At 55.7% G+C, this 26,129-nt stretch overlaps 1 protein-coding gene across 13 annotated transcripts; it reads left to right on the forward strand.

Moving 5' to 3' along the window:
• The first annotated feature begins 7,925 nt into the window (after nucleotides 1-7,925).
• SLC4A3 (solute carrier family 4 member 3) lies at nucleotides 7,926-22,422 on the forward strand. Of its 13 annotated transcripts, none has more exons than XM_077957698.1 (23): nucleotides 7,926-8,039; nucleotides 8,194-8,337; nucleotides 8,707-9,068; nucleotides 9,446-9,723; nucleotides 9,870-9,985; nucleotides 10,356-10,636; nucleotides 12,261-12,409; nucleotides 12,555-12,735; nucleotides 13,166-13,301; nucleotides 13,567-13,750; nucleotides 14,173-14,272; nucleotides 14,709-14,893; nucleotides 15,562-15,787; nucleotides 15,967-16,185; nucleotides 16,597-16,745; nucleotides 16,947-17,141; nucleotides 18,317-18,547; nucleotides 18,909-18,998; nucleotides 19,457-19,623; nucleotides 20,235-20,488; nucleotides 20,870-21,039; nucleotides 21,225-21,398; nucleotides 22,093-22,422. In XM_077957698.1, exons 3-23 carry the CDS (start codon nucleotides 9,011-9,013, stop codon nucleotides 22,168-22,170), a joined length of 3,621 nt encoding a protein of 1,206 aa, XP_077813824.1. In that variant the 5' UTR covers nucleotides 7,926-8,039; nucleotides 8,194-8,337; nucleotides 8,707-9,010; the 3' UTR covers nucleotides 22,171-22,422. The 13 variants fall into 13 exon arrangements, with proteins under 13 accessions (XP_077813824.1, XP_077813826.1, XP_077813819.1 ...); XM_077957700.1 differs by having other exon boundaries at nucleotides 10,437-10,636; XM_077957693.1 differs by having other exon boundaries at nucleotides 8,707-8,872.
• Nucleotides 22,423-26,129: the final 3,707 nt, after the last annotated feature.

Here is a 26,129-nt window from a genome sequence, read left to right on the forward strand (position 1 = left end):
TTTAATCACAAAAGTGCTCACCCTTGTTCCCTCATCTACTGCATGGGGATGAGACTGATCAATAACTTACCTAATTCACAAAATTGTTGTGTGTAATCACATATATGGAAGTACTATGTGGTCCATAAAACAGGAAATAAGTGCTGGTTAAAAACCTGCCTAGGCTGGGCACAGTGGCTCATGCCTGTAATCCCAGCACTTTGGGAGGCTGAGGCAGGTGGATCACCTGAGGTCAGGAGTTTGAGACCAGCCTGACCAAGATGATGAAACCCCATCCCTAAAAATACAAAAATTAGCCAGGCATGGTGGCGGGCATCTGTAATCCCAGCTACTCAGGAGGCTGAGGCAGGAGAATTGTTTGAACCCGGGAAGTGGGTTGCAGTGAGCTGAGGTAGTGCCATTGCACTCCAGCCTGGGTGACAGAGCAAGACTCCATCTCAAAAAAAAAAAAAAAAAAGCCTGCATTTTAATGTGTTTCTATGTGGATATGTCCTCAGACGCTTCTGGGGACAGGAGTGAACCATAGCATAGGTGTTGTTCTTTTGACCCATCTTTGTCATTTGATTGTTTTGGACTCAGTGACTTCTCCATTCTCCACAAAAATATTCTTCAGTTTACCAGTTACTATAATTACTTGTGCACTTGCTTTCAATTCCACAGACGTTTATTGAGCTCTTAGAATGTGCCAGGCTGTATGTGAGAAGATGGGGGCAGGGATCCAAGGATGAATCAGACGCGCTCCTGCCTTCAAGGAGCTTCTGGTCCAGGGAGGGAATGGGGAAAGGTGCCCTGGAGGTGGTCGTGAAGGCTGGGTAAGGTTACAGTAGGAGAATATTGCTATAGTGACTGTTTCTGAGCACCTGCTCTAATAATTTCATTCACATTACTTCACTCAGTGTGACCACCCTGAATGAAAAGTGTGATCTCCATTTCACAGGTGAGGAAGCTGAGGCTCAGATTCAATACAGGGAATCTCACCAAGGGGATACTAGATGTCAAACTTGGGCCATCTGCCTGGAATCTGTGCCCTTTCCTCTCAACTGGGTTGCCTCTCAGGCCTTCCAGAGTGCCCACCCTGCTTCACCCTTCAGTCTCTTTCCCTTTTTTTTTTTTTTTTTGGCTGGAGTCTCATTCTGTTGCCCAGGCTGGAGTGCAGTGGCACAGCCTTAGCTCGCTGCAAGCTCTGCCTCCTGGGTTCAAGCGATTCTCCTGCCTCAGCCTTCCGAGTAGCTGGGATTACAGGCATGTGCCATCAGGCCCAGTTAAATTTTTATATTTTTAGCAGAGATGGGGTTTCACCATGTTGGTCAGGCTGGTCTTGAACTCCTGACCTCAGGTGATCCACCTACCTTGGCCTCCCAAAGTGGTGGGATTATAAGCATGAGCCACCGTTCCTGACCTTCAGTCCTTTTCTATTCATCTCCTTGTGGCACCAACTTCCAGGGAAACCACATTCTTCCGGAAAAACACAAACCAGATCACCTAAATATCCAGGCAGACTATTCTTTCCTGCCATAGGGCCTTTCTGGGCCCTTCCTTTTGTCTAGAATGTTCTCCTCTCCCCACTTCTCCAACTCACCCTTCATGGCATGGCCAGTTCTTTCGTTCCCTTCAGGTTTTTCCTCTTTGTCACCTCCTTACCGAGATGTCCCTAATTCTGCTTCCTGAATGTTCACTGTAGCAGGCCTTTCCCCTCATGGCTTTTGCCATGTTTCTTAATTATAAGTTGTGTTTGCTTGTTTGTTGTCTTCAAGACAGGGTCCAGGACTTTTTCACCAACATATACGCAACCTAGCATGGAGTTCTGAGTGAGTGTGTGAGCTTCAGTTTACACACTGGGTGCGTGAAGTGTTACTTTACAACATTCGCAAAACAGCCTCATTTTATTTCAAGCCCCCATCCCACAGGGTTAGCAGGACTCACCGACTTCACTTTCTCCCCTCTCTGCATCTTGGAGACCCTCCTGCTTTGCTGATTGGGGAGGTCAAAGGGTCTGCTCCTCCACTCCTTCCCCATCTTCCAGCCAAGACACTGTTTCTCTTGCTAACCCTCTTCCTCTTTCTTCCTTCACAAACCTCCTTTGGTTCCCTAAAGCGTTGGCTCTGGAAGAACAAAAGGCAGAAGGGCTCGTAGGCGATTTCTGCTTTCTGTCCTACCCATTCGCCCCAAATAACAAAACTCAAAGCAGGCTACCTGCTTGGGTAGGGCCAGAAGAGGAGCATGTAAGGACATAGATCCATATTTCAAAATTCTCTGTTAGCCAAATAAATCAAATACATCAGTAAAGACGGGAGCTGGAAGGTGGAGTCTGCAGGGGTGGGAGGAACTTCAGGGACATTGGTGCTGTCCTGAGATTGGATCTATTTAAAAGCTGAGTCCAAATTTACCAAGCAACCCATAAATTATAACGGGATAAACCACCGCAGAGTAACAACAATAGTAAACAATAAGAATTTCATTTATTGAGCACCTATTTTGTGCCAAGCATTGAACTGGCATTTTATATATAGCATCTCTAACTCCAGAGTCTGGGCTCTTTCTCAATGCCGTGTTATCTCTTGTGTAAAAATAATGTCTTACTCACCACCAGGCCAGTCAGCAGCAAATGGCACTGGGTGCTCTGCTCTGGGGAGCGGGGAGATCCTTTTCACAAGAGTCTAAGTGAAACTGGGGCTAGCTCAACCCATACCCTGCTCTATTCCAGAAACTCTCTAGCCTGCCAAGTTAGGGTTACCAAGGCAAAGACTGGTCCATGACCAAAGAGTGTCACAATCTACCCTGGTGGGGTAAAAGTCATTCTGGATCTCCCCGCCTTCTTAGAGTTTGCAATTGTCATCTTTAGTATGGCTCTTAGAATTATTGCTCTGGTAAGGGCAAGCTTTTGCTTATTTTATGTGTGTACATTTCACCATTTTTCACACTGCAAGTTATTTGAGCACTTTTTGGTACTTTCGTCTCTTAGATTTGTAGTAGTATTGAAACTAGCTAACAGTGTTGAGCACTTACTATAGGTCAGTCACTCTTTTATACAAAGGAACTCATTTCATTCTCTCAACAACCCTGATATTTTTGTGATTTTACAGATAGGCAATCTGAGTCCCAGAGAGGGCAAATAACTTATCAAAGTCACATAATTGTCAAGTGGCAGAACTGTGCTATGAACTCAGGCCGCTTGGCTCTAGCGGTCTCACGTTTAACTACTCCCCCGTACAGATGCTAGTCGCAAAGATGCAGTCTCCTTGAAAAGTCGATCTGGGAAGTTAGTGGTCTATTTCAGTTTGTGCCCATGGCATGGAAAGTCTAACAGTTGTGTGAGGCATCAAGACATGGTGGGGGAGGCTGGGTGTGGTGGCTCACGCCTGTAATGGCAGCACTCTGGGAGGTTGAGATAAGTGGATCACTTGAGGTCAGGAACTTGAGACCAGCCTGGCCAACATGGCGAAACCCCATCTCTACTAAAATTGCAAAAATGAGCCAGGTGCGGTGCCTGTCTGTAGTCCCAGATACTAGGGAGGCTGAGGCAGGAGAATCACTTGAGCCCGGGAGGCAGAGGTTGCAGTGAGCTGAGATTGCGCCATTGCACTCCAGCCTGGGTGACAGAGCGAGACTCTGTCTCAAAAAAAAAAAAAAAAAAAAAAAAAAGACATGGTGCGGGGAGGTACTGTGGTATATGGGGATAAACATTAGATGTAAAGCCTGAAGCCGTGCATCTGCTTCTTGGCCATGTTGCCTATGAGCCTTAGACCTTGGGCAAGCCAATTAAACTTCCCAAGCCTCATTTTTCTCACTTGTCAAATGGGATTAAGATGCTCTACCACAGAGGGTTGTTGTGAGGAACCAATGAAAATATGAATATTAAAGTGGCTTGTGAGCCGGGAAACACTACCTGCATTTAAAATAATGAAGTTGGCCGGGCGTGGTGGCTCAAGCCTGTAATCCCAGCACTTTGGGAGGCCGAGATGGGCGGATCACGAGGTCAGGAGATCAAGACCATCCTGGCTAACACGGTGAAACCCCGTCTCTACTAAGAAATACAAAAAATAGCCGGGCGAGGTGGCAGCGCCTGTAGTCCCAGCTACTCGGGAGGCTGAGGCCGGAGAATGGCGTGAACCCGGGAGGCGGAGCTTGCAGTGAGCTGAGATCCGGCCACTGCACTCCAGCCTGGGCTACAGAGCGAGACTCCGTCTCAAAAAGATAAAAAATAAAAAAAAAATAAAATAATGAAGTTATCATTGTTGTTATCCTTAAGAGTACAGGATGGAGACGATAGGGAATGACACAGTAATCATAAGAGAGGCAGGGGCTACCCAGGCCTGTTAACAGGAGGGCCATTCCCTCACATCCTCTCTGCCAGCTCCTTGATGTTGGCAGCACTAATGTCTGGTGCCTGCTCATCCCATGACCCAGACTTAGAGCCCATTCCCCTGATTCTAGCAGTCAGGATGCCTAGTTGCAAACAATAGCCACTTTAAGCTGGAAAGGAATTTATTAAAAAATAATGAGGATTAGGTAGTATTCTGGGGAGGAATAGAGAGCAACGACTAATGACCAGCCACAGCATGAGAACTTCTCCGCCTTCCATGCCTGCAGAAGTCTGAGTCTCCTGTGCACGTTGCTCACTTCTAAATTCAGGTCTTGCACAGGTGAGTCTGACCGGTGGAACCGAGGTCAGTATCTGTGCCCTGGCTGCAAGGGTTTTCCGGCTTCTACCTTGGCAAGAGAGGACTTAGGAGAAATGATCAGAATGTAAAAGTGGGTTTTCAAAGATTTGGGTGGCCACAGATGACAAATTATCTGCCATACTGGTCTAGTTCCCAGCATGCTGGCCCCTCAGAGTGATTTCAGGTAACAGCATGAGAGGAATCCACCCGAGTGCTTCTGGCCCATTCATGGGGAGCCCAGAGAACGATGTGCTTTGCCTCTACATCTGGGTGGTGTCGCAGGATGGCTCCTGCTCCCTCGGACTTAAGGGACAGGCTGTAGTGCTGCTGCATGTGCAGACAAGTGTACTGGGGTGCCAGCATGCAGGGTGGGGACGTTCCTGTGAGACTGGACCGTGGGGAAGGGTGTGACAGTTGGCTACTGCTCAGAGCTGGCCTGTTGCTGGCTTCAGCCTTTGCTGTCACCTTTCCTGTCACCATTTCAGTGTCTACAGGCTCTAAGCTAGAAGCTGACACATACCCAGAATGGCCATCATTTGTGCAAGAAAGGAGTGCTCTTTTGTCACAGAAATGAAGACCCCATCAGGAACACACTGTAGGGGACTGACGATTACAGGTGCGCTGCAGGCAGGATGTCAGAGAGGAGAGCGGGCCTAACAAAAGCATGCGTTTATGTCTAATAGGATGAGTTGGTATGAAACAACTGGTGGGTGTCAGCATCATCTTACTGCCCCCAGCCTGGAAAGAAAGAGATAAACATGGGTTTCTAAAAGCTCTTCAAGGGGAGATTTTGCTCCATCATCTCAGAGGGGTGGAGGAGAGAGGAAGGTCTATAAGGGTAGAGAATGAAGCTGCAGACTCTGGGTGGGGTGCGGGAGTCTCCAACTGAAAGGATGGGGGTCTGGGGCTCCCAAAAGATGAGGACCTGTGCTCAGCATACTCCCTGGGGTGGGTGGAGCCTCAGAGGGATGAGTCCTGTGATACCCTTATGGCATCTTGGCGTGCAGGATGTACATGGATGTACACCAGGGCTCCCAGTGGCAAGACCCTTCTCAGGCTGTCTCAGTATTAAAGTAACTGCTGTCTGACTTTACCGGCTAGAGGAGCAGGATTGGGAACACAGTGTCGAGGTGGATTGAAGACCAGAGCCCTAGGAAAGATTCCAAGGCTCTGGAGTATCTCTAAGGACGTGAAGGCCCTACCAAAACAAAATTCAAGGTAGGGACTTGGAACCACGTTGCCTGGCTCAGAGGAATAAATAATTGGGATAGCTCTAGTTTGCTAGGCCTACTGTAACACAGAATCATAAACCAAGTGGCTTAAACAATGGAAATCTACTGTCTCACGGATCTGGAGGCTAGAAGCCAGACACAGAGGTGTCTGCAGGTCTAGGCTCCCTCTGAAGGCAGTAGGGATCTGTTCCAGGCCTCTCTCCCAGCTTTGGTAGTTCCTTGGCTTGTGGCAGCATAACTCCAGTCTTCACAAGGTGTTCTCCCTGAATGCACGTCTCTGTGTACAAATTTCTCCTTTTTACTTGTATATAAACATGCGTGTGTGTGTATATATATAATATATATAATATGTAATATATATATTTTTTAGATGTAATCTTGCTCTGACACCCAGGCTGGAGTGCACTGGCACAATCCCTGCTTACTGCAACCTCTGCCTCCTGGGTTCAAGCAATTCTCCTGCCTCAGCCTCCTGAGTAGCTGGGATTATAGGCATGCACCACCACACCAGCTAATTTTTAGTAGAGATGGGGTTTCACCATGTTGGCCAGGCTGGTCTCGAACTCCTGACCTCAGGTGATGCACCTGCCTCGGTCTCCCAAAGTACTGGGATTACAGGTGTGAGTCACTGCCCCTGGCCAATTTCCCCTTTTCATAGGAACACCAGTCATAATGGATGAGGAGTTCACCCTTATCTTAACATCTGCAAGAATGTTATTGCCAAATAAGGGCACACTCTCATGTACCAGGGGTTAGGACTTCAACGTATAAATTTTGGGAGATACAATTCAACCCTTAACAGCTGGGCTTCCCATTCTGGGTTTTGGGGCACACTTCACATGCTCTGCCTAGGCACAGCTGATTCCCACCCTAGGAATTCCCACCCTGGGACTCACCCTGTGAGACCTAGGAGGACAGCACATCTCTTTCAGTTAAAACTTTTGTCTGTGGTTTGGAGAGTCACCTTCAATACATGGATAATGATGCCCAAACCTGTCGGCAGCCTGCTTTCCAGCTGTGATCATGGCAGGTAAGGAGCCTCCCTGAGTCTCCACTGTCCTCTGCTGACCAAATGAGAATCATAACAGCTCCTCTTATTATTATGCCTGAGACAAGGCAGTCAGTCTGGAGAGGGCCTACCTAGCTAGCACAGGGCTGTGAGCACACACAAGACAATATGGGCGTCCAACAGATCCTAGCTCCCTTCCCCTTGGAAGGCTATGCACACAGAAAATCTTTCCTTGGGTTGAGCTGAGGTCTAGATGAGGCCAGGGGTCAGACAGGGTAAAGTACCAAGGTCACAGGGCTGTATGGGCATGGTACTGTGTAGAAGTTCAGTTTCATTGATCCCAGGATAGGGGCCGATTGGGGTCCAGAAGCTCCTTCGAAAGACCTTTTGCCCTTGGAAAATGAGATGTGACCTCAGGGATGGGGGGAGAAGGGAGAGGAAATGTGGAAACGAAGCCATAAAATCTTAGAGGTGGAGAGAACTTTGGAACACCACTGTTGCAGGCCCCTCTTGCTACAGTTGGGGAAGCTGAGGCTGGAGGAGGGGGAGGTACTGTGTCAAGGTCAAACGTTGGGTGGTGCCGGGCGACAGAAGCCAGGACTTTGAGGGGCAAGGCTGTAGTGGAACTGAAAGGGGAGGTGGTGGGTGCTTCCAGGGGTCTGTGAGCTCCTTTCCCAAGACTGGAGGGGCCTGTGTCTGCGGAGGGGGGTGGCTTCCTGGGCTCTGGAGGGGAGGGGAGGTTAAAAGCAGGGTGGGGGAGCGAATCTGGGGGATTGTGGGAATTTCGGGCCGCGCCCCCGCCCCCAGCCATGCGTGGGGCGCCTGGAGAAGGGGCGCGCGGGCAGGTGGGGTGCTGCGGGGCCCGCGCGTGGGGGGCGCGCCGGCCGGGGCGGGGTGAGTCACGGCCCGCCCGCTCCCATTGTGCGGCCCGGCGGCGGCGGCGGTGGAGGTGCGGAGCGGAGCGGAGCGCGAGGAGGTGGAGCCGCGGGCTGCGGGCTCCGGCGCCTGCGTCCGCCCGGCCAGCCCGGCTCTGCGTTGCGAGGGGCCGGACGCGAGTCGCGGCTGCGCTCCAGAGCGAGCGCGGGGGACATGGGGCGCGGCGGCCCGCCTGGGCCTCGCAGGCTCCGGAGCCCCGAGGTACCGCGGGGCGGAGCGCGCCGGGCAGGGCGGGGGACCCGGGCTGTCCCGGGCGTGGATGGGCCTCGGAGGGGCGCTTGGGCCGGGAGCGTGGATCCGGCTCCCGGGTGGGGGGCGCCAACGCAAGGAACCTGACCCCGCCCTCCTCCCCCAGGGCTCCCCGCTAGGCCCCCTCAGTGGCCCCTCCTTCTCACCCGGGTCTCGGGTCCCTTAGTGAGTGAGAGCATCCCCAGCCGCCTACCCGGCCATGGCCAACGGAGTGATCCCGCCGCCCGGGGGCGCCTCCCCCCTACCCCAGGTGACCGGCGTGCGCGGGGGCGGGGGAGAGATGGGGGAGGAGAGGGGAGGGGCCTTAGGGTGGGCTGAGGCGTCCTCTGGCAGACCCACGGACCCACCCCACCCCCAGATCCAGGGATGAGCTGGGCTGGGGGTTATGGAGAAAGAGGGGGGCTTTTGGTATTTTCCAGATCGGTAGCCCTCTCTCTTTACAAGCTCTGGGAGCCCAGAGAGGGTGGTTTCTGGGATGCTGACACAGGTCTGGGAGCAATGGGAGGGGGCCCGATGGTGCGAGAGCCTGCTGAGGTCCCCCAACTAGGGCTTGGAGTTGGGGTGGGTGTGGGGCCTTCATGGGTCAGGGGTCCTTAGCAGAGGCTGTCTGGGCCTGCAGGTTCGGGTGCCCTTGGAGGAGCCCCCTCTAAGTCCAGACGTGGAGGAGGAGGACGATGACTTGGGGAAGACCTTGGCTGTGAGCAGGTTTGGGGACCTCATCAGCAAGCCCCCGGCCTGGGACCCTGAGAAGCCCAGCCGCAGCTACAGCGAGCGGGACTTTGAGTGTGGGTAGCCTGGGGACCCCTAGTGCGGCCGCCCTCGCCACCATCACCTTCATCGCCACCATCACCGCGCTCACCTCCGGCTTGGTCACCCAGTGCCATCCTGTGCCGGACACTGTGCTGGACTCTGTGCTGGGCCACATGCCGTGTTCAGTCATCCTGCCTCCCCCACCCATCGCCTATCCGCCTGCCAGGGGAGGTGGGCCCCAGACCAGGGGAGATCTAGGGAGTCGGGCCTGGGCCCTTCCACGGTGACCTTCTTCTTCCCCTTCAGCCCCACTCACTCCCTCCTTGTCCCACCTCGACTCCTCCAACTCCGCCTTTCCCCTCCTTGCTGTATCACGTCTCCCCTCCCAGCCCCCTTCATGACCTTCCCTGTCCATCCACCCTCTCCTCCCACTCCACCAGACCTCATCAATGACAGGCATGTGGACACAGGTGTTGGGGGGTCATGGCCCTGGAGGAAGGACTAGGGTTCCCCTGTTTGCGGCCTTGAGCTGGAAAGTGTGTGCCCTTGGGTGGGGAGGGCCCCCGTTTCTGCTGTGGGGGCCTCAACTGGATCTCCTGCACCCCCAGTTCACCGGCACACATCCCACCACACCCACCACCCGCTCTCAGCGCGCCTGCCTCCACCCCACAAGCTGCGGCGGCTGCCCCCCACCTCTGACCGGCACACCAGGAGGAAGAGGAAGAAGGAGAAAACCTCTGCTCCCCCCTCCGAGGGGACCCCTCCCATCCAGGAGGAGGGGGGAGCTGGAGTGGATGAGGAAGAGGAGGAAGAGGAGGAAGAGGAAGGAGAATCTGAGGCAGAACCTGTGGAACCCCCACCCTCAGGGACCCCACAGAAGGCAAAGGTAGGGGCTTCCCTTTGGAGGGGTGGCAGGTCAGGGGTGCAGAGAGGAGGGGAGGAGCCCATGTTGGGGCTTGTGTGAGGCTGGGTAGGGTTGGGGGCTGCATGGTGGGTTGGGGCAGGGCCCCAGGGCATATTCTGTGTCTGCAGTTCTCCATTGGAAGTGACGAGGATGACAGTCCAGGCCTCCCTGGGAGGGCTGCTGTCACCAAGCCCCTGCCCTCGGTGGGCCCACGCACTGACAAGAGCCCCCAGCACTCCAGCAGGTACTGGCTGCAGCCTCTACTCAGCAGGGCCCAGCCCAGAGCCGCAGGGTCCCGAGCTCCTGGCAGTCACCTCCTTCCTGACCCTGGGGAGTGTCCCCAGCTCTGACCCTGAGAGAAGAGAAGCAGGGTATGGGAGGGGGTTGGGGATCCTTCTCTGTCCTCGTGATTTGCAAGGATGAGAGAACAAGGGGAGAGAAAAAAAGAAGAGCAGAGTGAAGAGGTTAGGAGTTCCCCGGGAGAGAGTGACAGAGTAGAGAGGATGAGGAGAAAGGTGGATGAAAGGGGGAGCCATGGGATGGGAAGGGGGGCCTGGGTTAGCGTCCTTTCTGCCCAGGAGGGGCCTGGGTCTCATGCTCAGGGTCTACTCCAGGCCCTGCTCTGAGCTGAGGGACGGTGACGGAACCACCGACCTGGCCCTGTCAAGTCCAAGGCTGCTGTGTTGCCTCCCCAGCTCCCCCAGCCCCCGGGCCCGGGCCTCCCGAATCGCTGGGGAGAAAAGCCGGCCCTGGAGCCCATCGGCCAGTTATGACCTTCGGGAGCGACTGTGCCCAGGCAGTGCCCTGGGCAACCCGGGTGGTCCAGAGCAGCAGGTGCCCACAGATGAGGCGGAGGCCCAGATGCTGGGTTCTGCAGACCTGGACGACATGAAGAGTGAGTGAGACCTTGTGGCAGCCCCCATGGTCCACTGCGACGGACTCCCGGCCTCCGAGTGACCTTGGAGAGGCTCTGAGCTGTCCTCCACTCAGGGCTGAGTCCTCTCTGAATCCCTGTCTGCTGGGATGTGGCCAGTGATGGGGAACTCACTACCTCACCCAGCCACCCTCTCTGATGGCCAGAGCTGAGATTTCCTTTCCTGACACTTCACACCTCAGTCCTGATTCTGTCCTCTGAGTCACCCCTAGAAAAAGGCAGCTCTCTTTTTCACATCATTGTATCCCTCCCCAAGGCCCCTCTTCTCAGGGTGAACTCTTTGTCTCCTAGCTCTTTGATCGCCTCCAAACCCAGGCCCTGAGTCTGAGCCATTGCTCTGGACCCCTGCCTCTCCCTGTGGCAGGACCCCTCACTCCCATCCCACTACCCTTGGCTGGGCCTGGCTGTGATCTCGGCACATTCCTTCCATCTTATCAGTGCCCTGGTTTCTGTGCCACCTGTCATCACCCATGGGGCTCTGTGCCCAGGCCAGGGGCATCACTGATCCCTCCTCCTCCTCGGAGCCACAGTGTGTGGGCGGGGTGGGGGGAAGGGTAGGGCTTTAAGCTCAATACGTCATGGAAAGTTGCCAGGGCCTGAGGACAGGGACGGGAACAATCCGATGGCAGCAGTAGCAGCGGGATGGGGCGGGGGAAGGGCGTGTTTACAGACCCAGGGTGGGGGCTGGATGCCGCCAGGAGTAGGCTTGTGGACGTGGGGAGTTGGGGTCGGGAGGCTGTGCCACCTTCAGCTCTGGTTGGACAGAAGCCACGCTGTCCAGGCTGCCACCTTGTAGGAGAGCCAAGGGGTCTGGCAGGGAGCGGGGGCCGAGGTTTCGGCCACCAGGAGAATGACAAGCCCACTGGAGGAGGACCCTGAGCCCAATGGGGCACTGAGCCCTGGGTCTGGGTACTCCAATAGCCAGGGCTTTGGGAGGGATCCAGCCCCCAGTCCTCGAGACTCACTGGCCTCAGAAGACTTAGAGATGTTTGTGCTGGACTTTGAGGATGGTGGCCTGTGGGAGTCCATCAGGGGCCAGCTGGGCCCCATGGCACGGCCACCAACTTGTGAGTAACGGGGCTGCTGGCCTTTCCCTGACTGCTGCTGGCCTGGGTGGGGCAGGCAGGAGGAAGGGAGCGAAGCCCTGCCTGAGTCTGCTGGGCTGTGTACCTTCGGGGAGGGGACATGGGTGTTGAGAGAGAGAGAGGGTGCATGGGAAGTGTTGGGGGCTCAGTGCCCTGGGACTCTGACTCAGTGCCAGTCATGGGACCCAGACAGAGAGGGAGGGGCAGTGGCCATGGCAGGGGCTGGAGGGTCTGGCTGGGGCTGTGGACTGAGCTGGGTCTACCTTTGGATTGCACCTTGGCCGGTGGTCCCAGGTGACCATGGGGAGGTCCTTCCCTCTTTCTGAGCTTCAGTCTTCTTATCAATGAAATGGCCACATGGGATTATGTGGTTCCCTTCGGCATGGCCTGTAGGTGACTATAGAGCTCACTAAGTAGATGGGTTGGGCAGAAGGAGCTGGGCCGTGACCCCGAGGCCCCCAGCTGGACCTGTGGGACCCCTAAGCCCATCTTCTCTGCAGGTCACCGACTGGAGGACAACCCTGGTGTGCGGCGACACTTAGTGAAAAAGCCGTCCCGGACACAGGGCGGGAGGGGCAGTCCCAGTGGCCTGGCCCCCATCCTTCGCAGGAAGAAGAAGAAGAAAAAGCTGGACCGGAGGCCTCATGAGGTCAGAATGCTGAGTGGGTAGGCCTGTGGCTTCCTCATGTCCCTCGGCCCTGGAGCCCTCCTCTCCTTGCCCCCCTGCCTTGCCCCGTTACCATGTTCCCCACACCTATTGGTCCCCAGGCCCTCACCTGTGGCACGTCCCCCAGGTGTTCGTGGAGCTGAACGAGCTGATGCTGGACCGCAGCCAGGAGCCCCACTGGCGGGAGACGGCCCGCTGGATCAAGTTTGAGGAGGATGTGGAGGAGGAGACAGAGCGCTGGGGGAAGCCCCACGTTGCCTCGCTCTCCTTCCGTAGCCTTCTGGAGCTCAGGAGGACCATCGCCCATGGTAGGGACTCCCAGGCCTGACCTGAGGCTGCATGCCCTCTTCAGTCTGTGCCAGGCTGCTCAGCTCCCAGGGACACTCCCTGGAGTCCTGGGCACAGGCAAGATCCTGCTGCCACCTGGGACTATGGGGTCCATTTGCTTGGGCAGCCCATGAGCCCCGAGGGGCAGGGCTGTATCTGGTGCAAGTAGTCAGTCAACAAATGGTTTCCCCTTCCTTGTGGGGAGGGGCCGTGCCCTCATTCCCATGCTCCATTTTCACAGCCCCTCTGTGGCTGGCCTGTGGCAATATGGAGCTGTGTATCCGCCTGGTACATTGGGCGCTTTGCCCTTCCAGCACATTCCCATGCTTTTGGGGGGCAAGGCAGAGTGGGAGGAGATTTATCCTGTCTGATGGGACTGTGTGCCCTCTCTGTGCCTGACTGTCCCCCTAGGAGCTGCCCTCCTGGACTTGGAGCAAACCACCCTGCCAGGCATTGCACACCTCGTGGTGGAGACCATGATTGTGTCTGACCAGATCCGGCCGGAGGACAGGGCCAGTGTCCTACGTACCCTGCTACTGAAACACAGGTGCCGGGGTTGGGTGCCTGGGAGGGGCCTGTCCAGCTCAGCTGCCGTTCCAGGAGCACAGCCTCTTCTGAGTGGCTCCCAGCCTCTGCTTGAATACCACAAGTGACAGAGAGCTCATTTCTATCTTTTGACACTTTCAATCATTAGAAAGTTTCTTCTTACACTGAGGCAGAGGGATGGAGGCCCTGACCCTCCACTACTCACCTCATGACCTCAGTCTACCATGAGCCTCTCCTCCTCACCTGCCTCACCCTGCCCCTTCCAGCCATCCCAACGATGACAAGGACAGTGGCTTCTTTCCCCGAAACCCATCGAGCTCCAGCATGAACTCGGTTCTGGGGAATCATCACCCAACCCCCAGCCATGGTCCTGATGGGGCGGTGCCTACCATGGCTGATGACCTGGGGGAGCCAGCCCCACTCTGGCCACATGACCCTGACGCCAAGGAGGTCAGTGCCCTTGCTCTAGCTTGGGCCAGGGGACTGAGAGGGTGTCCAGTTTCAGTTGAGGTCATCAATGACTTCACTGAGCGGGTTGGGAAGGTTGGGTTACTGGCATCATGCTGGGCATTGGGGGACCTAGTGGAGACCCGTATGAGGGGTCCCTGCCCTGAGACACAGGAGCTTTGAGTGTGATGATGTGGCAGACCCACAGGAGCTGTTTAAACAAGATAAGGCTGAGGTGGTAGTAGGGGGCGTCGAGGTAGGGTTCACATCCCAGCTGGTGGCTCCCAGTGTGGGGCCACAGTGCAGTACCTGCCCACTCTGGGAGAGAGAAGCAGGTCTCAGAGCCAGGGCTGGAGCCAGGGCTGGGAGGGCCTGCCACGGCCTCCGGTCTGGGTCCCAGCCCTATTCCAGTTCTGCGTCCTCAGAAGCCCCTCCACATGCCTGGGGGAGACGGTCACCGGGGGAAAAGCCTGAAGCTGCTGGAGAAGATCCCTGAAGATGCTGAGGCCACCGTTGTGCTTGTGGGTGAGGAGGGCCGGGTGCTGCGGGCAGGGTCTGCAGCGTGTGTGTGCGTCTCCTGGGGGCCTGCTTGTCTGAGCTCTGGCCTGGAGGCCGCCTCTTCCATCTCCCTCCAGGCTCCCACCTGGCCCCTGCTCTTCCTCACAACCTGTCTTAGCCCAGCCCTTTCATAGTCCCCTGCCTGCTTCCTGTCCAATTTTCTGCTATCTTGGACTTGGAATTAGAAAAAAAAGCAACCCTTCTTTAATACCCTGAGTTTCCATCTGTTGGTGAATTGTAATCAATGTATAGACACACAAGTGAATAGTGCCCCTTTAGACTGGGGTTTCTTTGTGCAGTTTACAACCTGCTCAACTGTCCATGATAGCCCTAGATAGCTGCCCCAGGGCCTGCCTTGACTGCTCCCCTTTGCCCAGCACCCTGTGCTTTCCTCTTCCCCTAGGTTGTGTGCCTTTCTTGGAGCAGCCTGCAGCAGCCTTTGTGCGGCTGAATGAGGCTGTGCTCCTGGAGTCTGTGCTTGAGGTCCCTGTCCCGGTCCGCTTTCTCTTCGTGATGCTGGGGCCCAGCCACACCAGCACTGACTATCACGAGCTTGGGCGCTCCATTGCCACCCTTATGTCTGACAAGGTTGGGTGCATGCTGGCTCTCAAGGCCTCTTCTCCTAGGCCCTGCTTACCCCTGTCCCTCTCATTGTCTACAGTGGTGTCCATAGAGGCAAGGGTGCTAGAGGCCCCTGGGTGGAAGCCATGCCCTGGAGAGTGGTGGGGGGAGCTGTTGGCCCAGGGGAGAAGAGAGAGCCCTGAGCTGTGGCTGTGGGAGGGGCTGGTGACATACGGGGAAAAGCCCAGACCCCAGAGCTTTGGATGTGACGTGAGACTTGATCAGGAGGGCTGGATGTGCTGGTCTTTGCTGTGGCTTCTCCTGGGATTAGATAGGAGGGTCCTTCAGCCAGGGGCAATGTTCACAATATTTATCAGCCTGTAAGGTGTGGCTGATCCAGTTGGAATGGCTCTGGAAGCCTCTCCTCTGCCAGGCATTGTCCCTTTAGGTGCTGCATGTGGAAGTCTGGCATCTCCTGGGGGAATGGAGGGCACCTGGGGCTTTGGGGCAGTGGCTCGCTGGCCTGCTGGGATGGGTGTCAGTGTTCCAACAGCCAACACTGTTGGACTGGCCCAGTATCTATGGCGGAATGTCCACCCTGCCTGTAGCTCAGTGACCCAACACCTGCCTCAAGTCTCCCTCCTGGAGGCTCCCTTGGCCGTCCCTGAGGGTCCTGGCCTTCTCATTGCCCCCAGCTGTTTCATGAGGCTGCCTACCAGGCAGACGACCGGCAAGACCTCCTGAGCGCCATCAGCGAGTTCTTGGATGGCAGCATTGTGATCCCCCCGTCCGAGGTGGAGGGCCGCGACCTGCTACGCTCTGTGGCTGCCTTCCAGCGAGAGCTGCTTAGGAAGCGGCGGGAGCGTGAACAGACCAAAGTTGAGATGACCACACGGGGTGGCTACACGGCCCCTGGGAAAGGTCAGACCCTTGAGGGGGGCTGAGTGCCCCCAATACACACTCCCCCATCCCAGGGCCCTAAGGCTGTGACCCCAGCCCCGTCCTGACTCCTGGAGTCCTTTGCATCCCTGATCCCGACAGCCTGGGGCCTCCAAGCCAGAGGGAGTGGTCTGTGCCCCAGCAGCCCCTTGTCCCCCCAGAACTGTCTTTGGAGTTGGGGGGCTCTGAGGCGACCCCTGAAGATGACCCCTTGCTGCGGACGGGCTCGGTATTTGGGGGGCTCGTGCGGGATGTGAGGCGCCGGTACCCGCACTACCCCAGTGACCTGCGAGATGCGCTGCACTCCCAGTGTGTGGCCGCTGTGCTCTTCATCTACTTCGCAGCCCTCAGCCCTGCTATCACCTTCGGGGGGCTGCTGGGTAAGGGACTGGGGCTTGGGGAATTGAGGGGCTCCTCTAGTCACTATTGGTCCTAGTCTCACTTGCAGGATTCTGGGTCTGGGTGTGATTGCATTAGGGGCCAGTGGTTAGATGTGCTAGCAAAGGTGTGAGCACCTTATAGAGATACTGGGTCAGGGAATCCCAGAGATCACCTTTGGGGGGCTATAAAGTGAGAGGGTGTGGGAGAGGTGTAAGGGATGGGGGATCCAGTGATCACCACTGGGGGCTAGTGGGGAGGGTCTGGGAGCAATGGGGTATGGAATGGACCCTGCCTGTCGTTCTAAGGGGCTGCTCTGCTTTTGTTGGGGGCCCCAGTTTAGGACAAGTTAGATGAGGAAGGGGGCAGATAGACAGAGCCAGGCTAGGGCCATCCTGCCCGTGCTGCCGCAGGAGAGAAGACCGAGGGGCTGATGGGCGTGTCTGAGCTGATCGTGTCCACCGCTGTGCTCGGCGTCCTCTTCTCTCTGCTGGGAGCTCAGCCCCTGCTCGTGGTTGGCTTCTCTGGGCCGCTGCTTGTGTTTGAGGAAGCCTTCTTCAAGGTGAGGTGGAGCCTTGTCCTGCTCCATCCATCCTGCCCCACACTCTTCCTTACCTACATCCTGCCCCACACTCTTCCTTACCTAGGGGATGGGTCCCTGCATTCTCCCTCTTCCTCGGAGTTCATCCACTGCCTATTCCAGGGGGCACTGACACCCAGGGCAGGCCACCTGTGGGTAATGACCGCTTCCACCCCCACCTAGTTCTGCCGAGCCCAGGACCTGGAGTACCTCACTGGCCGGGTGTGGGTTGGCCTCTGGCTGGTGGTCTTCGTCCTTGCCCTAGTGGCCGCCGAAGGCAGCTTCCTGGTCCGCTACATCTCGCCTTTCACCCAGGAGATCTTTGCCTTCCTCATCTCACTCATTTTCATCTACGAGACCTTCTACAAGCTCTACAAGGTGGAGGTCCAGAGAGGTCTTAGGGGTGGCAGAGATGGGGGTGGACGTTGCCCTGGGGAGGACAGCATGGGAGGGGGAGGTACAGAAAACTGAGGGACAAGGAGAGGGACTGTGTTGGAAGTGAGGGGTTGTAGGGACATCCTAGGCTAGGTCTGAACTGAAGGGGAGGGAGTCAGACCCAGAGGGTGGGTACCAGGTCACGACTCCAGGCACCTGGTTGGAGGCTTAGTAATAAGTAATAAGGACTCACTTGCACAGGTGTGTGATGGGGAGGGAGCTGTCAGTGCTAAGGGGCTGGTTGTCCTTAGGTCATCTTTTGTAGAGGAGTGTGTGTGTGTGTGTGTGTGTGTGTGTGTGGTGTGAGTATGGTGTGTTGTGTGTTGTGTTTGTGTGGTATGTGGTGTGTGTGTGTGTGGTGTGTGTGCATGTGTGTGTGCATGTGTGTGCATGTTGTGTGTGTGTTTATGTGTGTATATTGTGTGTGTGGTGTGGATGTGGTATGTTGTGTTTTTTGTGTGTGTTATGTGTGTGTTGTGTTATGTGTCGTGTGTGTTGTATGTGTGTGGTGTGTGTGTGCATGTGTGTGTGTGGTGTGAGTATGGTGTGTTGTGTGTGTGTTGTGTTTGTGTGGTGTGTGGTATGTTGTGTGTGTGTTTATGTGTGTATATTGTGTGTGTGGTGTGGATGTGGTATGTTGTGTTTTTTGTGTGTGTTATGTGTGTGTTGTGTTATGTGTCGTGTGTGTTGTATGTGTGTGGTGTGTGTGTGCATGTGTGTGTGTGTGTGTGTGGTGTGAGTATGGTGTGTTGTGTGTGTGTTGTGTTTGTGTGGTGTGTGGTATGTTGTGTGTGTGGTGTGTGTGTGTGTGTGGTGTGTGTGTGCCTGTGTGTGCATGTTGTGTGTGTGTTTATGTGTGTATATTGTGTGTGTGGTGTGGATGTGGTATGTTGTGTTTTTTGTGTGTGTTATATATGTGTTGTGTTATGTGTTGTGTGTGTTGTATGTGTGGTATGTGTGTGTTATGTGTGTGTGTGTGGTGCAGCTGGATGTCCGTGCATTACTGTTGTCTGACCAGGTATGGAGGGGACACCCTCTCTCTCACAGGTATGCTGATGACGATGAAATCAGGTCACCTGCCAGGTGAGTGACAAGGTGTCCTTGTTATCCACACACAGGTGTTCACAGAGCACCCACTGCTGCCATTCTACCCCGCTGAGGGGGCCCTGGAGGGGTCCCTGGATGCTGGTCTGGAGCCGAATGGCAGTGCCCTGCCCCCCACCGAGGGCCCACCCAGCCCGAGGAACCAGCCCAATACGGCACTGCTGTCACTCATCCTCATGCTCGGGACCTTCTTCATCGCCTTTTTCCTGCGCAAGTTCAGGAACAGCCGCTTCCTGGGGGGCAAGGTGCATGGCTGCTGGGTGTGGAGTCCCCAGGAGTCCCACAATTCCTGCTTTTACTGCCAGGCTCAGCTCCCCAGAGAGGCTGCACCCCTTCCCCGATCAGCCTGTGGACCAAAACCCAGCCCAGGCAGCCCCTACCCCTTCGGAAGCCTCTTCCCTGGGTGTCGTCTTGCCCTTTGCTCAGAGAAGTCTAATCAAGACAATAGCCTCCCAGGCTGCGCTGGCACCTATGGGGTTGAGAGGCAGGTGGGAGGTCTTCTGGCTCCAGCGTGGACCCAGGCAGGGCCAGAGATGGCAAGCCCCGTGTTAGTCTGCTGACCTTGCCTCCACCTTTTGCTCCCTTCCCCGACCGGCCCCTCTCAAGGCTCGCCGCATCATCGGGGACTTTGGCATCCCTATCTCCATCCTGGTGATGGTCCTGGTGGATTACTCCATCACAGACACCTACACGCAGGTGAGGGAGCCCCAGCCTGTGGCAGCTGCTCTCACCCCAAGGCCAGGAAAGGGAGCCAACGACACACCTCCATGGGCCCTGGGGTTGGGATCAGGCCTGAACTCAGCTTTCCCAGTGGAGTGGCCGCCCTGTGGGATGGGGCTGGGGCTTCTGGCTGAGGGCCTTCCCCAGGGAGCCTGAGTGAAGAATCCAGGAGAAGCAGGTGTAGGGCTGGGAGCAGAGTGACAGGTATCCCACACAGGTCCCCTGAAGCTCTGGGGCGTAGGGAGGAGGCGCTTCACTTGCCTGCCCTCTATTGGATCCTTGGAAGGACAGTGAGTTTTGGAGGATGCAAAACTAATTTCCCCCTAACCTGTTCACACCCCAACTCCCTGAAGTCCTGGTATTGGGGATGCAGCCTGGTGGGCTTCCCAGCATGGGGAGGCTGTGGCCCTGAACCCTGTTTTCCTGCCATGTAGAAGCTGACTGTGCCCACAGGGCTCTCAGTGACCTCTCCTGATAAGCGCTCATGGTTCATCCCACCCCTGGGCAGTGCCCGTCCTTTCCCGCCCTGGATGATGGTGGCAGCTGCTGTCCCCGCCCTCCTCGTCCTCATCCTGATCTTCATGGAGACACAGATCACGGCGTGAGAGAGATGGGAGGAGGAGGTGGGAGGGACGAGGCCAGGCTCCTTGGCTCCTTGGCTTGGTTTCAGGGTTATGGCGGGGACATCATTATCAGTATCAGGGTGCCAGGAGGGTGGGAGCTGGTGGCAAGCCTTGAGGAAGAGAGTGTATGTGGAGAAGCTGGCAGGGGTGAGGAGGAGGTGGGGGAGGAGCAGAGAGCAGTGGCATCCGGGGCAGGGGCATGGTTTCCCCGTGATGGTTTGATGTGACATCTATCTGTTGCCACCACTCTTTGCAGGGTGGCACTTGACAGTGCTCAGAACACTCTAGCAGTCTAAGCTTGCACCCAGGGATGCTCACATGTATCTAATTTTGGTTAAACCACAATAACGTGGTAAGATCTGGCATCTGGCTTTTGTGGTGTTTTAAATATTCACAGTGTGAGAATTTGGCTCACATTTGCTTCAATGTGAGAACTTCAATTTGGGAACTTGAAAGAAGCAGCTGGCAGTCCTGGGGAGAACTGTAGTCTGCACGTCCTCCCCCTACCATCTCGTCTCTCTGTATGCCTGTCTCTGTCCCCTGCCCCTGCCGGGCCAGCCACATCCCCCTTCCCACCTTCTCCCTGCAGGCTTATTGTCAGCCAGAAGGCGCGGAGGCTGCTCAAGGGCTCTGGTTTCCACCTGGACCTGCTCCTCATTGGCTCCCTTGGGGGGCTTTGTGGGCTGTTTGGGTTGCCCTGGCTCACAGCTGCCACGGTCCGCTCTGTCACCCATGTCAATGCGTTGACAGTGATGCGTACTGCCATCGCGCCTGGTGACAAGCCCCAGATTCAGGAGGTGCGGGAGCAGCGGGTCACTGGTGTGCTCATCGCCAGCCTCGTGGGTGAGAGCCTGCCTCCACCCTGCACACCCCCTTCCTTGGGCCCCATGGCCTTACATCCTCTCTATCCCAGGCTTGACTCTGAATCGCCCAGTGTGCTGTGTGTTGCCCTTGATCTGACTCCCAAACCTGCTTCCCAACACTCCCCTAGCCGCTTCCTCCCGGAGTCCTTTCCTGGCTCTCTGTCCTGCCCCCTCTTCTCTTGTTCATGGTGATAAAGCCAAGCTGATTGGTCCAGTGGGTCCATGTTACCTCCCCACCAGGCCTGTCCCTCTTTCTGGGGGCTGTCTGAGGGGTCAGGCGGGTCTGTGTCACCTCCTTCAGGCCTGTCCATCCTCCCGGGGGCTGTCTGAGAGTCAGGCGGGTCTGTGTCACCTCCTCCAGGCTTGTCCATCGTCATGGGGGCTGTGCTGCGTCGGATCCCATTGGCTGTGCTCTTTGGGATCTTCCTGTACATGGGGGTCACGTCCCTGTCTGGTATCCAGCTGTCCCAGCGTCTGTTGCTCATCCTCATGCCAGCAAAGCACCATCCTGAGCAGCCCTATGTGACCAAGGTAGGGCCAGGAAGCATGGGGGTGGGGCAGTGGGGTGATAGGAAGGGGATCCAGAGGGATCTGGGAGCATCGATGGACGGGATGAATATGAAGGAGAAAGTGGGACCTGGGAGCCAAATTCCTCATGATATGGGTGGGAGCAGGCCGGGATGCTGTGCACTGAGGCCCACCGGCTGCTCCCTCAGGTGAAGACGTGGCGGATGCACCTGTTCACCTGCATCCAGCTGGGCTGCATCGCACTGCTCTGGGTGGTCAAGTCCACGGCGGCCTCACTCGCCTTTCCCTTCCTGCTGCTGCTCACGGTGCCTCTGAGGCATTGCCTTCTGCCCCGGCTCTTCCAGGACAGGGAGCTGCAGGCGGTAAGGGGGTGGTGGTTTGGGGAAACAGTATGAGGGCAAATGGGCACTGGGTTCCAATCTCTGTTTGGCCACCCACTAGTTGTGTTAGTTGTAACTTGTGTTGCACTAGTTGAAACTTGTGTTGCAAGTTATCTCACCTTCCGAAATCTTATTTTCACCTGTATTATAGGGGTAATCATAGATCCTACCTTATAGGACTGTTGGGAGGGTCAAGTGCTAGTCCAGGTAAAGGCCTCCGATGGTGGTTTTGTACGGGAGTAGGCACGGGGCTGCTGCACACAGCTGTGCAGGTGGTGCCTGACCAGAAACACCCAGCTGAGAGGCTACAGGGTTGATGTGGCACTGGCGTTCACCCTGAGCCCTGTTTTTGTCAACTAGAGGAAAAGACATCTTTTTGCAATTCATCCATACTCAAACATGGTGTACAAAGGTACCACAGCAACTAGAAGTGGCCTCAGGAAAGAGCTTCATAATAATAATCATTATTATTATCACCAGGAGGGGCCTGGTATCTGATCTGGGAGGTGACCTGAAGGCTTTGGCCAAGGGCAATGCTGCCATCCAGGGTCATGGTACTTGCAGAGAGGCTCAGGAAAGGTCGGGGAGCAGGGAGGACTGCAGGTTGGAGGAGCTGGAAAATGGGAGGGGATGAGCATGCTTCCCTGCCTTCCCCAACCTTCTGTTCCCTCTGCAGCTGGACTCGGAAGATGCTGAACCAAACTTCGATGAGGATGGCCAGGATGAGTACAATGAGCTGCACATGCCAGTGTGACCCTTGAAGACAGTGTCCCTCAGAGACCCCAAGACCTTAGGGATTGACATCTGGGCCTCAGGTAGAGCCCAGCCCCGGGCCGGGGGGCTCCTCAGGACCCAGAGATGTTCCTGGAACCACTCCTGATGCCATGGCTAGAGTGGCCCCCATGACTTCTGCCCGGGGCGTTGACCTCGCCTCACCTTTCACAGACCAGACCGGCACAGGCTTTGAGCTCATTATAACCACACTCCTTGTCTCGTGTCTGCCTCACTTTCTTGGTTCCATCTTTGGTTTCCCAGGTCATACTTATCCATTTGGAATTGGAAGAATTCTATTTTCAGGGTCATCAAAACCAGGGAGAGGTTTGAGTCAAGGACAGAGTCCTTGGGAGAAAAAGAGAGAATCAAGACTGCAGAAGGCCAGAGATGGGCCTTATCATCACCCCCCAGGCCCCCTCAAGTGCGACCGAGGAGCGGGCAGTGGGGGTGGGGGCACTCAAGGTCTGCTCAAGGTCACATGCCCATGAATCCAGCTCCTGCTTAGCAAGAGGGAGAACCGGGGAGGGGAGAGGGAGAAAGTTGCTCCAGTGTAGCCACTGCGGAAATCAGAGGCTGCGGGGCCACAGAAGGAATGGAAAATGTCTCTCTTCTTTTCTTGATCTCTGGCCTTCGGAGGAGCAGAGATAGCAGCCCAATCCCCTAGACGCCAGGGTGGTGCCGGATTTGGGGACCCTGGACCATTTTAGATTCTACTGTTTTAGAGAGGCAGTTCTGGGATTCCTGAGGCCACTCCTTGTGCAACAGTCTCAGTTTTGCCAGAAATAACCTGGGAGACTTGAGGGGAGCAGGAGCCCATTGCGTCATAGTTGCTAGGCAACCCCCAGCCTGAAGGAGCGCATCGTCCCCCGTTGCCCTCTGGTGGCTACTCTCGCGTGCTGCAGGCTCTGTCCCGGCTGAGGAATAGCAGCACTGCCACCTGGTGGATCCGCGGAGCTCAGAGAGCCCATTCAAGTGCATCTAGTTCCTCCCGGGGAGACCAGCCCGGACAGGCACGTTCCGTGGTCCGCAGCTCTGGGCAGCTCAGAGCTTCTGAGGCCGGGGATCCCTCAGCCCCCAGCAATTTCCTCCGGAGCTGGTGCTGCTGCTTTCTTCTCTTTTTCCAATTTTGCTCCCCGATGTGCTGAACTCCTATCAACTCCAGTGGCGAAGGCACCAGGCTCAAGAGGTGGGAAAAGAGACCCAGACTAGCAAACGAGACATGGGGTTTTACTGGGTCTTACATACAGGGGAGAGAGTCTAGCGGTGGTGAGCGGGGGCAGGAGGAACCACAACCGCTTGCAAAAAGCAGTTTCTGTAGCATTTCCACTTAGCACCTTCCCCCTAACAACCTCCACCTGGGGATCTTCATTCAACCCAGACTTGGGCCTGGACCTTTACCTTTATGGCTGTGTTCCACAGCCCGGGGGCTCAGATGTTTCTCGTAGACAAGGAAGGACTCTCCAGGTTGGCGACTCCTGGATTCCCTAGCTTGGAACATACATTCAGGTGCGCCTGCCACACAGGGCCATTCTCAGGCTGTGCTTAAGTTCCTGCCGTCAGGTGCGGTTATCATACACTCCCAGGTTCAGGCCAACAGCTGGTGCCCCGAAACTGGTCAGGAGAGAAGGGACAGGCCACCGTGAGGCTGTTTGTTGTGTTCCTAAGGAAAAGAAGAGCCCTCCAGATGCCCTGGATTATTGTCCGGGTGTAAGCATTTTATTCCTGTCCACCTAGGCTCCCTGGGTCTCTGGTGCCATGTGGCCTCTAACTACATTTAGCCTCTCCCCTGGTGTATATGAGGACAAGATTCCTTTTCCTTTAGATTGGCCAAGGCTGGGTGGAATTTCAAAAGAACTTTGCCAAGGAACGAAGTCAAGGTCAAACGCAAAACCTAGAAGGGACCAGTGCAGAGAAGATTCTAAACACAGATGGCAGGGGCCACTCAGACAAGTTTGGTGGAGAGGCTTTGCACGTGAGGACCCTGGTTCCTTCCCAGAGTCCTGCTTCTCCTTGCCAGCCTGGATGCGGTCAGGTTCCCCTGTTTGGTCTCGGGGATTCCTAGACCCCACAGGAAGGAACTGCACTTTTTCCAGCCCCTGCAAGGAAATGTCAGTGTGGGTCTAGAAAGCTGGATTCCTCACTGGACACAGATGGTGTCAGTCATCTCTGCTTGGCAAATCGCTGCAAACTGTGGGTGTTCCTCCACTGCGAAATGAAGAGGGGCGGGGCCTTCTGACACGGGGAATGAGTCCTGGTCCCGGCTGGTGGGTCAGGGTGGGCTCCAGCAAAGCTGGGGCTTGAGGCCTCGGAGCAATAGGCGAAAAAGCTTCAATGACAGCCAGTGATAACCGCTTGTCACCCTGGCAGCGTTACTCATTTAAAGACGACCACATCCATACCAAGGGAGGGCAGCCGTCGTTTAGGAAGGGCAGGAGGCCAGGGTTAGCTAACATTCTGAGCTCACCCAACACACTCAGGGTGACCATGGAGGATTGAGAAGACCCAGGACGCTGTGGCAACCAAAATGGCTGCCAGGGATGCAGACCCAGGGGGATAGGAGAGGAAAGAGAGACCCAGCTTGGGCGTGTGACACGGGGGACACCAGACACACGGCAAACCCATAGAAAGGCAATGGGCCTGGCCTGGGGCTTGGCTGGTCAGAGAGCATGTCATTTGGGGACATTCAGAGTTTGTCCTGAAGCCCTTTGTAGCCCTGGTGTTTCCTCCTCTGACTTTCTCTTCACCGGGCCTCTGACCTTCCTCTCTTGGAGTGCTGGGGCCCTCAACTCCGGCCCTCTTCAAGGTGCAGAGGAGAGTTAGTGGAGGGGAGCCCCAGCCGGCCCTGATGGCCCAGCTCTGGGGGTAGGACAGGACAGTTACTAAAAAGGGGACAAAAGCCATTGTATTTTTGAACATCCGGCCTCTCTGCCATCTGCTCTGGACTGGAAGTGGCTTTGGGAACGTGCACGTGCACCAGCCCTTCAGTAAGGACATCCAGCCTGTCGCCATTTCCCCCTCCCCTTACTGCTTTCTGAGTGGGGTTATGGCCACATCTTGGGCAGCTGCCTAAAGCTTTCATTATCCCCGGACAAGTTCAGGCCCACTTCAGGCCCTGAGGAGTGCTAGCTCATTCTTTTACTTTGGGCAAAGAGGGCGGCTGTCACTTTCTTGTTCACGCTGAGGATTCGGCTCACTCAAGATATCTGATGCCCTTGTGACAGCGTCTGGCTGTCAGAGCTCATAGACCATCTGCTGGGATTGCCCTGGGCCCCTCCTTTAGGGCACAGAACGTGGCAATAATGTGTCCCATTTGGTAGCCTGCGTGACATTTCTTCTTGTATCTTATCAGGTGACTCAAATAATGATCATGCCTGTTGACACTTGGAACTCTCAAAGGGAATTCTGAGCAGCAAAGGAAAGGTGACACAGAACTCAAGGGCACCTGCGCCAAGCACTGCCCGTGCAGCTTGCGATTAAGCCATTGCCGAAAACAACAATAAAACAGATTTTGGGCAAGCAGGGAGTGGTGGATTGAATCCAGTGTGGCAAAAAAGGAAATGCAAAGTGAAGAATGTGGTTTTCAGATAAATAAATTATATAATTGTGATTCACCACTTGTGCAAAGAGCAGACTCCAGTGTTTGTAGGATTTATGTTCTGGAAGGAAGATTTAATATTTGAGCCTGCTACTGAGATTATTTTTAATTTTGTTGGAACTGTTTCTTTTTACTGAACAATGCTTTATTAAGTGCTGACTAAGCGGACAGCCACTGGGATGTTCTCTGGATGGTGGATGAGTCACAGTTGAATTTGGGAGATGGGGAGGAGGAGCAGGGAGCTCTTTAATGCCTGCAATTCCAGGGACAGGGCTCAGGACCATGGGAGAGGAGGGACAAAGAGGAGGTGGGGCACAGCTGGTGATGCGGAAGGGGCTGGGAGC

This window comes from Macaca mulatta, chromosome 12 (genome assembly GCF_049350105.2).
Source record: "Macaca mulatta isolate MMU2019108-1 chromosome 12, T2T-MMU8v2.0, whole genome shotgun sequence".
Taxonomy (NCBI): Eukaryota; Metazoa; Chordata; class Mammalia; order Primates; family Cercopithecidae; genus Macaca; species Macaca mulatta.

Excerpts from the sequence above, each read along its gene's own strand:
- SLC4A3 (XM_077957693.1), top strand. The coding sequence starts at position 8,287 with ATGGCCAACGGAGTGATCCCGCCGCCCGGGGGCGCCTCCCCCCTACCC. Across the intron at positions 8,873-9,445 it reads CAGCGAGCGGGACTTTGAGT|TTCACCGGCACACATCCCAC; the intron begins GTGGGTAGCCTG and ends CTGCACCCCCAG. Across the intron at positions 21,040-21,224 it reads AGCAGCCCTATGTGACCAAG|GTGAAGACGTGGCGGATGCA; the intron begins GTAGGGCCAGGA and ends CTGCTCCCTCAG.